Source organism: Protopterus annectens, chromosome 13.part0 (genome assembly GCF_019279795.1).
Source record: "Protopterus annectens isolate FY-2018-M chromosome 13.part0, PAN1.0, whole genome shotgun sequence".
NCBI lineage: Eukaryota > Metazoa > Chordata > Ceratodontiformes > Protopteridae > Protopterus > Protopterus annectens.
Genome location: NC_056747.1, coordinates 296,260,298 through 296,276,327, shown reverse-complemented (window position 1 = coordinate 296,276,327; position 16,030 = coordinate 296,260,298). Strand labels below are relative to the sequence as shown.

At 44.2% G+C, this 16,030-nt stretch overlaps 2 protein-coding genes across 2 annotated transcripts in view; one reads left to right on the top strand and one right to left on the bottom strand.

Moving 5' to 3' along the window:
• The window catches only part of MDH2 (malate dehydrogenase 2), a gene marked incomplete in the record, with an annotated part of 300,391 nt that extends 292,127 nt beyond the window's left edge, over positions 1-8,264 (top strand). The window contains 1 exon segment of the mRNA XM_044053883.1: positions 7,959-8,264. Within this exon segment, the coding sequence (XP_043909818.1) occupies positions 7,959-8,090 (132 nt within the window).
• STYXL1 (serine/threonine/tyrosine interacting like 1) overlaps positions 1-16,030 on the bottom strand; it is a 1,008,156-nt gene that overhangs the window by 885,741 nt on the left and 106,385 nt on the right. The window lies entirely within an intron of this gene.

Here is a 16,030-nt window from a genome sequence, read left to right as displayed (position 1 = left end):
CTTGGGAAGGCCGTCTTGTTAGTGGCTATTTCATCTGCTGAAGAGTCTCTGAGTTGCAAGCTCTGTCAATTAAGCCACCATACCTAATTTTTCATAAGGATAGAGTATCTTTGAGGACTAATGCATCTTTTGTGCCAAAAGTCTGCTCAAAAACTAATCTGAGCCAGTCTATTGAACTCCCAGTTTTCTTCTTTCCTAATCATACCAACAAGGCAGAATACAAACTACATCCAGTTGGATGTACATAGGCGACTGAGATTTTATCTACATAGAACCAGACTCAAGGAAAACAGACCAGCTATTTCTTTCTCTCAAGCGAAGCTAGGCAAGCCAGTCTCAAAAGTTACTTTCAAATTGGCTTTCCAGTTGTATTACCTTTTATATACACTTCAAACAATAGAAGTTTACCTTTCAAGGTCAAAGGCTATTCAGCTAGAGTTCTAGCAACATCATCTGCTTACCATGCCAGATTGTCTGAATAGTATTTGTGCAGCTGCTACATGGGCTAGGCCCCATACATTTATTACTCATTACAAGGTAGATTTGGCCTCCAGGGACAGAGCTTCTTTTGGGTCCACAGTGCTCAAAGGTGTACTCCTGTGAGCCACCCAGGAAGATGGTGCTAGGGATACTGTCCCATCCAGTAAGAAAGAAGGCGCGAGGGATAACATAAAGAGGTTGTGTACCTACCATAACGTTCCATGTTTGTTGTCCTCGCCCTACTTTCTTATGTCCCTCCCTCTTTCCCCCAGCCAAGGCTCCTAGAGGATTCGGATAAGAGATTTAGTTCATCCTACTGAGAGAATTCCTCTGAAATTGGTTGATTTTACTCTGTGTTTATAGAGGTATATGGATATGGATATATGGATAAACTTATTTCATGTTATATGAAAAGATCTGGGGATTACTACAATCCATTAAGGGATAGGTATTCAGCCACGAGCCAAGTGAGACTTTGAGCTAGTGTATTTGGGCGAGTCGGAGCAGAGGATCAGCTCCAAACCCATCCACTAAGAAAGAAGAGCAAGAAAGACAAACCTGGAACGTTATGGTAGGTACATAACTTTTTTTCTGCACAGATACCGGACACTTCAGTTTCAGAACACTGCAGATGTCCTTCAAGAATGCAACTGCAGTCATAACATGTGGGTTGTCCTGCCTCAGGCAGCCCTCGGTCGGCTGGATTCCAAAGTCTGGGTCCGACGTCGGCTGATGTCGCATTTCTCTCCGACGTCAGAGCGGCTGGAGTACATAAGCATCAGCCGACGCCATTTTCTTCAGTCTTTCTTGCCGCGCGGTGCCCGAAGCAGAAGCGGTTCGCAAGTGCCGGTCGGTCAGCTCCTGTATTCTACGATACCGAAGTCATCAAAAGCTAAGTACCCGCTGGGGACCTTTTCTTGCCTCAGCCGATGTCAGAAATTACTGAAAAAGTTAACAATTGTCTTTTTTGTGGTAAACAAATACCTCATAAGGATTTCCACTCTTACTGCCTCCCTTGCCTGGGCCCAGACCACGACGTCTCGGCCTGTGTAGCCTGTGCTCGCTTCAACAAGCGCACTCTCAGGCGCCGGGCAGAGTTCGCTGAAGATTTTTTCGGCGATTTGCTTACACCATGCCGTCGGATCTTCCGACATCGCAAACTCCCAAAAAGCGAAAAGACCGGGACCGACACCCTCGGCCCGCGTCTACCACCGACTCCACGCCAATACCTAGCGCGAGTGCTCCGGTTCCCTCTGAGACTGTCTCTCCACCGCTCCGAACCGAAGACACCGCATTACCCACGACTCCGATTCCAGACATTACTCCACCTGTTAGACTTTCCTCCGGATACCGAAACCGAGGAAATGCCCGAGACCATTGCTGTAGACAAGGTCACTCCTGCACGTGGAGCTGCCAGGCCTCCTATGGCCATGTCTATTAAGGCCTACACTAGGGCTAAGGCAGCCAGCAAAACAAAGCATATTACTTCCAAATCCTTACCTCAGCCGACTCCGGAGACACAAATTATGTCCACGGCTGCTGATTTAATTTCCATGATTAGAGGTTCACAGGCCCATCCTGAGAGAGCATCCCAGCCTCCTCCTGATAAAAGGCCCCGGGTTGAACCTTCTGACCCTACTCCTTCAGATGAAGACTCTGAGGGCTCTGTCCACTCTGATGGCCAGGAAGAGCTCTTCCAGACCTATGAGGACTCGGATGCAGAAGATTCCATACCTTCGGCCTCCCCTCCTGAGGATATTTCTTTTGGGGAAGTTCTGCACACCATGAGGGAACATTTCAAGTGGCAGGGTCAGGAATATTCTGATTCTAGGAAACTCCTTAGGACTTTCCTTAAGAAGCCTCAGCACAGGCCCTTAGCTATTCATCCTGTACTTGATGTTCTGGATGATTTGTATTCTGACTCTAGTGCTACCCCTGATTCTCTTCCTCCTGCTCCAGCCAAGCCAGACAGGTATTACAGGGTCCCAGAAACTCATTCCCATTTATTCAGGGCCCATACTGCTGATTTGGAAACTATTTCACAGGGGCCTAAAGGAGTTTCAGCCTCCACCTCTAAAAATCCTTTGCCCTCCAACAGGGAAGCAAGGTCATTAGAGAGATGGGGTAAAAAGGTTTACACATCCACTACCTTATCTATGAGAGCTTTAAATTGCCTTTTTCATATGTTCCAATATCAGGATTATTTCTTAGAAGATTTCTCCTGATCCTTTAGACAGGAAGACTTTGCAGGAAGCTGTACATAACACTCAGCAAGTAAGCAATCACTTCCTGCAGTGTGGATATGATGCACTGGAAGCTTCATGTAGGGCAGCTATGACAGGGCAGTGATGCGTAGACATGCTTGGTTAAAAGATCAACCTCTACCAGATCATGTAAAAGCAAAACTTCTGGATGCACCTTTGGAAAAGAACAAGCTTTTTGGTGCAAATGCTAAGGATGTGTTAAAGACCATCGAAGAAAAAGCAAAATCAGTTCGGACTGTGAAAGATTTCCTCCAGGTTCAACCCCCCAGATTCAGTAGGAATTGGCCTTCAAAAAACTGGTCCTTTCCTAATCCAGAAAAGTTTCAAAGGGGTAATAACAGACGTGGCCGAGGAAGAGGCCAATACAGAGGCCCTTACAGGGGACGACAATGGCAGCCAGAAAACCAAAGAAGTGACGCAGGGGTTTCACCTGCCCAACAACCACAAACTCAATTACTTTCCTCTACTACCGCCTACCAGGGAACAACTAGAAGCTCCCTTGGGCGGAAAATTATCTCTGTTTGCAGAAAACTGGCACAGACTGACAAAGGACAAATGGATTTTGGACATTATAGACCGAGGGTACAGGTTTCATTTTCATACCTTACCAAGAAAACAAGGCATGCCAAACCTACCACAACATCAAAGGGCAGAGGCTATCAAGCAAATCACTCTGCTGACTCGAATGAAAGCAATAGAAAGAGTTCCACAACAAGAACAGGGGTTTTACTCAAGACTGTTCCTTGTTCCAAGAAAAGAATCTCAATGGAGACCAATACTGGACTTGTCCGCATTAAACACCTTTCTCATAGTACCAAAGTTAAAAATGCTGTCTCTACAGCAACTCCTTCCCATGCTGGGCAAGGAGTCGTGGCTGATTACTCTGGACCTCAAGGAGGCATACCTGCATGTCCCTATCAGACACAGCTGCAGAAGATACCTCAGATTTCTTGCAGGGCCAGAGCATTATCAATTCTCAGCATTGCCATTTGGCTTATCTACTGCGCCCAGAGTATTTACAAAATGCCTGGCTTCAGTAATTGCTCATTACAGGCTGCAGGGTATACAAATTTACCCGTACCTGGACGACTGCCTTATACAAGCGGACGACAAATTGATGTTGACAAAAAACCTGGATTATGTCATACGATTACTTCAAGCTCTGGGATACACAGTCAACTTCCAAAAGTCAAGACTGCAGCCATCCCAGCAAATAATCTTCTTAGGAGCCAAACTAGACACAGCCTCTCAGATGGCTTACCTGACAGAAGACAAGCAAGAGAAGTTAACTCATTACTTTAAATGTTTAGCAAAACTCACCCAGATGACTGCAAGGAGATTCCTACAGGCCCTGGGTTACATGGCATCCTGCATTCTACTGGTTCCATTAGCAAAACTACACATGAGAAAGCTTCAATGGTACCTAAAAAGCATTTGACTCAACACAGCAACAACTTGGAGACCATCATACCACTCATTCCATGCCTACAAAAGGAATTCCTATGGTGGGCCTCGGTGAGCCAGGAAAACACAGGTATGTCATTCAAAAAACCACAGATAACACAGACCATGACTACAGACGCCTCAGACCTTGGATGGGGGGGCGCACATGGAAGGCAGGTGTATACAAGGACAATGGTCTCCAAAGGAAACACATCTGCATATAAACCAAAAGGAAATGCTGGCAGTAATGCATGCCATCGAGGTTTTTCAACACCAACTCCAGCAAGGCCATTTAATGATACGGACAGACAACACCACTGTGATGTGGTACATAAACAAGCAGGGGGGCACCCACTCTTACCCCCTTTGCAGACTGACAATGCAGCTTTGGGAGAAATCACTGAGTCTACATCCAGTTACAATCCCAGTTTGTTCCAGGAAAAGACAATGTGTTGGCGGACAGCCTAAGCAGGAATTTCACAGATCCACACGAGTGGAGGTTACATCCGAAGGCTTTCAGACAACTCACTTAGACATGGAGCAAGCCAGAAGTGGACCTATTTGCCTCTCACCTCAACCATCTTCTACCAAAATTTTGCACAAGGACATACCATCCAAAGGCTTGGAAAATAGATGCCCTTTCATTCAACTGGAACTCCCTAGCAATCTATGCATTCCCACCTCTGCCACTGATGACCTCAGTATTACTAAAGATCAAAGCAGAGAAGCCCAAGGGAATCTTAATAGCTCCGGACTGGCCAAGACAACACTGGTACCCACTACTACAGAGCATACGTCACACCAGGAGGTGGGCCCTTCCTCCGTGGCCCCTACTTTTGACTCAACACAATTTCGAAACACTGCATCAAAACCTTCAGACTCTGCAGCGAACAGCCTGGGAGATCCCATAAATAGCTTCAGCTTATCTCTCTCCAAGGAAGTTCAGCGGATACTAACAGAGGCTCGAAGACCATCCACCAGAAAGGTTTACTTAGCAAAGTGGAAAAGATTCAGCAATTGGAATACCAGCAAGGGGCATGATACATCATTACTGAACATCCCACTTATCTTGGAATATTTGGCAGATATGTTACAGAGCGGCCTCTCATATTCTTCAATAAAGATACATGCATCTGCTATTTCAGCTAGATACAACACTGATCCTCCTGTTTTCTCTCACCCCTTACTAAGACAATTCCTCAGGGGAATCATGAACATTAAGCCACCAAGAAAGGCCCCAGTGCCAGCCTGGGACCTCAATTTTGTCTTAGAAAAACTGACTCTACCTCCTTTTGAGCCAGCAGCTTCAGTTGACTTACAATTTCTCTCATGGAAGACAGCTTTCCTGTTGGCAATTACCTCAGCAAAAAGTGTTTCGGAGCTACAGGCCCTAATGGCAATACCACCCTTTATTATTTTCCACAGAGACAGGGTTTCATTAAGGAGCAACCCTACTTGACAAAGGTGGTATCTAGGGTTTCTCTAAATCAAGCCATTCATCTGCCTGCTTTCTTCCCCAATCCTGAGAATAAGGGGGAAAGACTTTTGCATACCTTGGACATTCATAGACAACTTCGATACTACCTGGACAGAACCAAGGCCAGTAGGAAGTCTGAACAGCTTTTTGTAGCTTACGCCCCTGCAGTCCAAGGAAAAGCAATTTCAAAACAGACTATTTCTAAATGGATTGCACATTGCATCAGATCAGATTCTGTTATTCCTTTCATGGAAAGACTGTTCCAGCCTATGTCAGACCACATTCCACCAGAGCTACAGCCACCTCTACAGCCTTTTTAAGAGGGGTGCCTACCAAGGACATTCTAGAAGTTGCTACATGGAGCTCCGTGCATACATTCTCCAAACACTACAATCTTCCTCTATATTCCAGATCCAGAGCAGGCTTTGCTTCGGCAGTCCTGCAGGGTTTGATTGCCGCACCATCTCTTTCCTAGAGCATACCTCCTCCCCCAGCTAAGCTATGGTATTCTACCCACATGTTATGACTGCAGTTGCATTCTTGAAGGACATAGTACAGTTTTGTACCTACCATAAATGTAGATGTCCGATAGACATGCAACTGCAGTCGGGTTTTCCCTCCCTCCATTCCCCTCTATGCCTAGGGTCCACTCCTATCCCTCTTACTCTTAGCTGGGGATATCTGTTATGGTGTATTTGTTTTTATTGCTCATGTATTTGTTTGGAATCCTGTTTTTGTCTTGCAATTTGATTACAGCTTTCCTTGGAGGGCACCTGGCATCTGGGGCAAGAAACACTGAAGAAAATGGCGTCGGCTGATGCTTATGTGCTCCAGCCGCTCTGACGTCGGAGAGAAATGCGACATCAGCTGACGTCGGACCCAGACTTTGGAATCCGGCCGACCGAGGGCTGCCTGAGGCAGGACAACCCACATGTTATGACTGCAGTTGCATGTCTATCGGACATCTACATTTATGGTAGGTACAAAACTGTACTTTTGGCCTACTGGGTGTTCAGCTGCAGTAGTGGCAGCCCCTCCAACTCTTTGCATCTAGGGACTTCCCTTGTCTACACAGCTGGTTGCTAGCGAGCTATGTTCATACAGAATCTGATTTGCCTTCAGGGAGTCTCTTCTCTGTCTCAGACCTTAGGCACAGCAACCAGCCTTCCACAGTATCAGGTGTTGCCCTTTTAAAATGTAATAGTTTGCTCAACTGACTGGCCATAACTGCCTTCTCTTGGAATTTTTTTAGTAGGTTCATTCTGCAAGTAAGCAACCATGATTTGGTTTTTGCCGGTCTTTGGCTTTGAGCACTTGGCCTTTTGGCTTCAGTGTTTTATGGTTCCTCATGCAAGAGTTCTTCAGTGGACCCACAAAGTCCAGTGGAGTCTGTTTAGTTTCCCTAGCTGTTTCTCAAATATTTAGAAAGAAATGCAGGGTCAGTCTTCAGTGGTGGGCTCCCATGTTTAACTGTTTATTTTTTTAGGTTAATGTAGCAGCCATTGTCTGTTTACCAGGGTGCAAATTTTATTTTACTTGTCTCAAGTTTTTGTACAACTTTCTTGGAACGGATTACCTTTTTTTTTTTTGCATCCCACTGTTAAGTTTCCTGTTCCTTCTTGGGACCTTTAATTCTGACAGAATTATCTTTGAAACTGCTTCTGCTGACTTGACCCCCCCCCCCCAAAAAACAAGGGGTACAGACTGCATTTCATATCAAGCCAAAAAATGGAGGACTTTATCTGTCCCAAAATTCAAGAAATCTCTAGTACCTTATAGTGGCATTTCTACCAGTACTGGCGGGGAGGCTAAATGTTTTTCTTTCTTTTTTTCTTTGGCTGGCATGGCAAAAGATTTACTCCAGGCCATTTCCTGTCCAGGATAAGAGATCATGGAAACTGCCTTGTTTTATCAAGGTTAAACCAAAACTAAACTGCCTTGTTTTATCAAGGTTAAACCAAAACTATCCTACCATTAAGTGAACTCTGGATGACAGGGCAATAGTCATTTTCACTCTTCTTCACTGGCACAGGCAAAAATTTAATTTGATATTCCTTTGTGATCTCAAAGTAAGAGAGGCTAACAGTGAATGAAGCTTTTAGGTATACCCAAAATTTAAGGTGGTTCAGGTTTTTGCTAGCTGTCAAGTTTTATAGCCGAGGGCTTTTCCAGTATCTAAAATTTTAATCATGAACTTTATGGTTTATAAATGCTTTAGAGACTTGGATTGAAAGTATCTTTTAGTACGTTTGCTTTTACTTATGAGAGTGCTTGTATTTTTTTTTTCATCCTAGAAAAACGGAATTGAAAAGAATCTAGGAGTTGGAAAGCTGTCAGCCTTTGAAGAGAAGATGGTTGCGGAAGCCATGACTGAGTTGAAGGCCTCTATCAAGAAGGGGGAGGAATTTGTAAAGAACATGAAATGAACATTCATTGTCTAAAAATTAGGCAATTATTTATACAGAAATGTTACCAAGAACTGCAGACTGCCAACTATGGGTGTTTCAGTGACCAGGGAACATGACTGCCTCCATGCATACCAGCTGTTTGGCACATGATTAATATGCTTAAATGCCATTAAAGAAATTTTATGTGTTTAAGATCTTTTGTGTTCCCCTTTTTTTTCCAAATTGGCAAAAAATCTCTCTGCAGGTGTTAAAAACGGTCATTCTGTTGGTCAATGCAGTGGTGTCAAATCCTGTGTCAAAAGGTTCTACATAGGAATACACAGTAGCTGTGCAAGAAGTGATTGTTCTACCAAAAGATAAAAAAAGTATGATGCCCTTGTACTAGAACTCTTAAAAGGAAATGTTCCTTGGCAACAGTCACCTGAAACTGAAGAGAAACGCGTGAGAGTAATGGTGCTAACTTTTATTATAAAACAGGGACACTAAATATTTGAAGCCAAAGGAAAGTGGCTGTTATGTTGCTTAGTCTGTAGTCACTGATCTTTGTCTTCTGCTGCGGAGTTCTGGCATATCCCCTGACTTTATTACTGTATTAATTTCTATATGTACTGGAAGACGTCAGGCTGATTTCAGTTTTCCCGAGGAGTTTTAGTAGATTTGTATTTGTGTGTTAATTTGTGCAAACGTGACCGCTGTAAATGTTTGTGTAGAGGAAAGGATGTACACTGACTGTGTCTAAGGGTAGGTTTCATAAGAGTTGTCTGTTAAAAAATTGAATTTGGGTAACTTCAGGGTAATTTCAAGACAGAGGTCTGACATTAAGGAGCAGGCGATCATTGTAACAGTGGATGGCGGACTAAGGTTTTGAAAATGGCTTGAGATTGGTAGAACTGATGCATGGCACTAGTGGGTTGGTGAGAGGCCATAGTTTTCCACCTGGGCCTACTAAACTGATTCTGCAGTGTACCTGTTTTAGCCATTTTGCAAGTTTATTTTTATATGGTTGAAATATGACTTTCATGGGCATTCTGGTTACTCCTATGAAACGGGTATGTAGTTGGGAAAATGTTTGAGGTAGTTGTCTTATAAAGGACATTTACAGTGTCTGAATCCATTAGATGTTGCTCTCATGGCTGAAATGGTTTTTATTCACACTTCTGATTTTCTAATGTTTTGCAAGGACTAGGGCATTCATCCCCCATGGCTTTCCTACTAGGGAGTTTTGTTTTCTTGTACTAAAGATACTGAGCAGTTTATTATCTTGTGGTATTTTTTAAATCCTCAGGATTTGGCCCCCAGTATAAAAGTACAACAATCTTCCAGCTAAACAGTGACAACTTTGATTTTTGAAAGCAATCGCATGCTTTTTTGCTTTTTGAAAGCAATTAATCACAAGCTTTAACATTCCACCCAAAAGAAAACTAAATAAAAAGGGGGATGGGGGACCACTATAGAGAAGCTAAACTAGGAGGAAGGGTTTCCTACTTCAGAAACAAGTGAGTGAACTGATCACAGACCTGTGAGATGGGAAAACTCATTGCATTCGGTTAAACGACTGAATTCAAATACCTTGTCCCCCTCATAGGGAATCCTTCCATACTTCTAAATCAGATTGCTTTAGCAGGACCAATCTTGTCACTGTCTAAAACAGGATTTAATAAAGATGTTTATAAATGTTATAGGAACAGTTCCACCTGTGGTACAAGTGAAATGATTTTACTCAGGACTTCTTGGTACCCAGAAATGATCCATTCCCAAATCTTTGCAAGCCAAACAAGATTTTCATAGTAAGTGTTCCAGATGTATTGTCTTCTTACATTGCAGCTACCACATTCCTTCATAGTTGGCTTATAGTGAAGGAGGACTATTTACAAATCCACATTTACAAAGTCAAGTACTCCAGGGTATTGGTTGTTTGTGCATATCCAGGATTAGCGGTATTCATATTGTCCTTAACATATGTCTTATTCAGACCAAGCCAAGAAGATCCATCAAAACCCCATTACTTCAGTACAGACTGCTTAACCAACCTAGGAGTCTCTCAGAAATCCGTCCACTACTCTGTTCCTTTCTCCCACAGAAAGAGCTTCCTGGGGGCCATCCTGGACACTGAGAGGGAGCGATGGCTGTTCTCTTCATTAGAGAAGAGATCATTGATAAGGGCATCTTTCCTTCAGCGGTGAAAGCATTCATGTCAACTAGGATCATTCTGAAAGATTTTGAATAAATCATCTTCCGTCTTCATGCTTCCACTGTTCAGTCTGCAAATAGTGGTACCTGAGGAGCATGTGGTTCCAGCATCTTTACCTTTTGGAGGGGGTGCTTCTGTTCATAAGTGCCACCTGCAAGGAGTTTGGTGGTGGGCTGCCCAGGTAATGACCAGTACTAGGATGCCATTTGTGGCTCTGAAAAGAACCAAAACCCTGTCGGCAAACACTTCAGACTTAACTGGGGAGAGTGCATATGTGGTATTTTGAAGGTTCAGGGAAGGACTAGCAAGCCTAAACATCAGTTGCAGGGATGCTGGCCATTATTTGTTATGCAAGTCTTCTGATCAGTTTGGAAGCCAAGAGTTCTACAGATAATTACTGACTATGCCAACATTATATTGCAGCACACGGACAGCACATTATAACCTTCAGAAACAATAAACGGCTCAACAAATGATGTATTCATTCATCTTTGCAGTGGGAACTGAGCAGGAAACAACATAGGTGCACCCAAACTTAAACTGAAACAAGTAACTTTTAATCCATTTCAAATCCTGCACTGCCCTTTTTCCTTCCTGAAGTGCTTCATGTACTAAAGGTTAAGAAGCAAGTTAAATTCTTATCTGGCCAAATTGCCCAAATTTTCTTCTCTATGCAGGGACTTTAGCATATGACCCAAGACATTCGCCGTTCAACAGTCCTTACTGTACATAATAATTGTGTTTTAATGAGTACTTATCTGTCTTCTTTCTATTGTCTCTGCTTGCCTCTAACCTCCTTTGGAATATCTTCCTACAGTTGAGCAGTTTGAGATCTTGCATGAGACCTCAAAAGAAGCCACCCCCCTCCAGTAGTAGAACTGTAGGCTTTAATGCACAGGACCACACTCTCTCCTTTATCCCCAAAGAAGGTTCTCAGTTGACCTTTAATCAAACACTTTAGATTCCAGTTTTCTTAAGCACACACGTTAGGAGTTAGACTGCCACTAACATTTGAAAAACTTTAACATAATTATGGCTTCAAACAGACCAACTGTTTTTTCCCATAACTGGGGAGTCGTACAAGGCCATACCAAGACACTGTACAAGGGGTAGCAGTTACTGTAGGTACCCCCCCCCCATTTCTGTACAGTATCTGTGAGACCGATGCTTAAGCTATAAGCATTAGAAGCTTTGTCCTTTCCAGGAGCAACACAAGATTTACAATTGTTCTGGGGAGCATGTATGATTCCCTTTTCTTGGTCTTTTGCCAACTGTCATATTGCTGTAGTACTCTTCCCATGCTTTTATTAACATTACTGCAGCAGTTATCCAGCCAATAGAGTACAGTCAAGTTAACATAACTATAACCGTAGACATTGAGTTTAAGAATCATTATCAGTAAATGTTAAGGATCGCTGCTACAGTATAGGCTTCTTCCTAGCTCACCCTTCTCATATTTGGATCCATTAGTATAGTTGGAAGGCCGTTGGAACTGTGAGGCACCCTCTTATTCTTAAATCCAGGTCGTTGACACTAGACATGCAGCTACCTTTCAGCTTAATACTTTGGCTGCATGGTAGATGCTATGAGTGACTCTTCCTTTTAATACAGTACTTCCTGCTGTTGTCTGCAGTGTGAGAACAGTCCAAATATTCATGTTTCATTGTTGCAGTCCTCACATATGGGTTATCCGGCTCCAGGTAGCCCTTAGTCAGTCCGAATAACAGAGTCCTTTGTATATGACGGCTGCTGCCAGTTGTAAAACTGACGTCAGAACGTCGGGTATAAAGGGAGGCAGCCAAAGCCATTTCCTCAGTCTTTCTTGCCGCAGAGCCCAAAGCAGATGCAATTCGCACTAGTGCGGGTTGGCAGTTTACCTTTGTTTTGCTTTCCGACTACTAAGTTGAAGAAGGGATCCTCTTTTCTTGCTTTAATGAATGTCAGATAAAGGTAACTGTCTTGCCTGTGGAAAATGGGTTCTGCACCGTGATTTCTATTCCTATTGCATAACTTGTTTGGGCCTTGAGCACGACATCCCTAACTGCGATCTCTGTGCTTCCTTTAACCCAAGTACCATACGTCGTAGAGCTAAGATTTAGTATAAGCATTTCAGAGTCTGGCCTGAGTTCGGTATGGCGTCTTCTGGTCTCCCGACTTTGGATATCACTAGGAAATGCAAAGATAAGGACCGCAACAGGCCTAGGGTTAAATCTGCCAACGACGCACTGGTGAAATTGGTAGTCAGCACAGTGGTAGTCAGTGAGGCTCTTTCACAGCCCCTGCAGTCCGCTGATTTTCAGCCGCAAGCCTCTGCTGAGACCTTTACAGAGTCCTCCTCCAGGCTGCTATTTCGTCTTCAGACCCTCCGCCTGTCGCTGCCTCAGATGGGTCTGGAGCTGCTTTGCAAGCACTGGCTTCTGACGTCTCTTCTTTAAAACATGAGACCAGAACCAGACAGGCTACCTTAGTTCAGATGTCTGCAGTTACTAGGCCTCCCGTGTCCCTCCGGATTGCTAGTAAACCTTCCAGCCGCAAACCTACCCACAAGCAGGCGTCAGCCTCCCCTCCTGTGCCTCATTTCCAGTTGGTAAAGATAGCTGGTGATCATCTTTCCCCAATTAGGGGCTCTCACCCCCCTTCAAAGAGGACTAGGGAATTATCTCCTGATGTTTTGTCTGTCTCAGATTCTGAGATTTCCAGTAGGTCTGCTGGTGAAGGACATTCTCAACTTTTTTCTGGCTTTGTGGATTCTGATGCTGAAGACTATCCCTTCTGCCTCCCCTCCAGAAGATTTTTCCTTTGGGGATACCTTGAATGCCCTTGGGGAGCATTTTAAATGGGAATGTCAGGATTTTCCACAGTCTAAGAAAAGAATCGGGGAATTTTTGGATTTGCCTTGGCATAAGCATCTGGCTATACTTCCAGTTTTGGAAGTTGTGGATGATGTTTTCATGGAAAATTCTTTAACTCCTAATTCTGTTCCTCCTGCCCCCAGAAAACTGGATAGGTATTGTAGGGTTCCTGAATCTCATAGATTCCTTTTTAAAAACACTACTGCTGATCCAGAAAATATTTCTCAAGGCCCCAAGGGTGTTAAGGCTACTATTGCTAAAAACCCTGTGCCTTCTGATATGGAGTCTAGGGGCTTGGACAGGTGGGGTAAAAAAGTATATACCTCTGCAACTCTTGCTATTCGATCCGTGAATTGTCTTTTTCACATGCTTAAGTATCAGCAGCATGCTTTGGAGGCTATTAAGGCTAAACTTGGAGATATTCCTTCCATGGCGGAGAACAAAGATTTACAAGACTTAGTGAATTCTGCCACTTTAGTTAATAAGCATTCACTTCATTGTAGTTTTGACACTTTGGAGGCTCCTGTAGAGCAGCAGCCACTAGTTCTGTAATTAGAAGGCATTCTTGGCTCAGGGAGCAGCCTCTTTCTGAACCTGTTAAGTCTAAATTGCTCCATGTTCCTTTGCACAAGGACAATTGGTAATAAGGCTGAGGAGGTATTGAAGCTGGAGGAGGTATTGAAGCTGGAGGATAAGGCAAAATCTATGCAAGCTGTAAAAGATTTCCTTCAGGTTCAGCCTACTCTGTTTTGTAGGCATTATCCTTCCAAGAACTGCTCTTTCCCTGATCCTGGCAAGCAGGGTCACTCTAGGCCTAGGGGTTTCAGATCTTCCAGAGGGCAGCCTTCTGCCCCTCAAAGGGTTAAGCAATGGCATTTTTCTTCTGCTAAATCGAGGAGTTCTAAGCCAGCTCCCCAAAGCAAACATTCTCTGGCTCCGGCCTTCTTGTGCCTACCTCTGCGAACCCTAGGTTTCCTTTGGAGGGAAGGTTAGCCAGGTTGGCAGAGGCATGGTCTACCATCATAGACAACAAATGGGTGCTCAGTATAGTAAACCAAGGTTACAAGTTTTACTTTCACACATTCCCTGTTTTACAAGGATACCCAGACATTCCCATAACACTCAGGGCAGAGGTAGAAACTCAAATTTCTTCTTTACTGACTATGGGGGCTATAGAGCCAGTTCCTGCAAATCGAGCAGGCCTAGGTTTTTATTCAAGACTTTTTCTGGTACCCAAGAAAGGGGGCACCTGGCGCCCTATTCTGGATCTGTCTATTCTAAACACTTTTCTGGTGATTCCCAAATTCAGGATGCTCAACCCTCAACAGTTACTACCAATGCTGGGCAAGGATTCATGGCTGGTAACTTTGGATATAAAGGAAGGCTATCTGCACTTCCCAATAAGGGAAAGTTGCAGGCAGTTCCTTCGCTTCACGGCTGGGAAGCAACACTTTCAATTCTCAGCATTGCTCTTTGGCTTCTCTACTGCTCCCAGAGTTTTTACCAAGTGCTTGGCTTCAGCCATTGCTTTTTTGAAGGCAGAGAAACATTCAAATTTATCCTTACCTGGACGACTGTCTCCCGCAAGCAAACTCTCCAGAACTAGAAAAGGATTTGGATTTTATGAATAACACTCACCTCTTTGGGTTACACTCTCAACGAAAAGAAGTCAAAGTTGGTTCCTACAAGGGAGATAGTTTTCCTCGGAGCGAGTCTGAATACAGCCTCCCAGATGGTATTCCTCCCTCAACAGGAGCAAGAAGATCTTTTGGCTTACTTCATGAACTTGGCAAGCATGACCCAGCTCTCTGCAAGGCAATTCCTGCAAGCACTGGGGTTCATGGCTTCATGTATTTTGATGATCCCATATGCAAGGCTGCATATGAGAGAACTTCAATGGTACCTCAAGAATCTTTGGTGTCAACACACACAGGACTTAGACTTGATTCTTCCCTTGATTCCCTTTCTGCAAATGTAGTTCCTCTGGTGGGCGACAACCTGTTAACAAGGGTCTGCCTTTCTGCCCACTGCCTGCCAGACAGACTCTCACCACAGATGCCTCAGATGTTGCATGGGGGGCTCATCTGGAAGGCAGGGGCATACAGGGGACTTGGAGCAACTAACAGATTCATCTGCACATAAACTTAAAAGAATTGATGGCAGTGGAGCAGGCCTTGCTGGCTTTCAAGGACCAACTCCACCCTGGGACTCTGCTGATAAGGACAGACAATGTCACAGTCATGTGGTGCATAAACAAGCAAGGGGGTACTCACTCTTACCCCTTGTGCAGACAAAGTATGAGACTATGGTCCGTAGCAGCATTCATGGGCTTGCATCTAATAGCCCAGAATCTCCCAGGGAGGTTAAACTCCTTGGTGGATCATTTGAGCAGACATGTTGTGGATCTTCACAAGTGGCAACTGAACAAGGACATTTTCCATCGCATCACTCATCATTGGGGCACCCCACAAGTGGATCTTTTCTCCTCTCAAAACAATCATCTCCTTCCAACCTTCTGCACCAGGGAGTTTCACAACAAAGCTTGGAGGGTGGACGCATTGTCCTTCCCATGGACACACCTCTCAGTTTATGCATTCCCTCCCCTGCCCAGAGTGCTGCTAAAGATAAAGGACAAAAAAATAAAGGTTATTCTGATAGCTCCAGATTGGCCCAGGCAGCATTGGTATCCCCTCTTTCGCAGCCTTTCACAGGCTCAGCCTTGGTATCTTTCCCTGGTACCTGATCTGTTGGTTCAGGGAGGGGGAAAGTTCCTTCATTCTCATCTTCAAACTCTGCATTTAACTGCCTGGCTAATACTTTAAATCTTTCCCAACAGGTCTTTCCCAACAGGTGGTTGAAGTTTTTCATAAGGTCAGGAGGCCTCGCACCAAAACATCCTACGCAGATAAATGGAA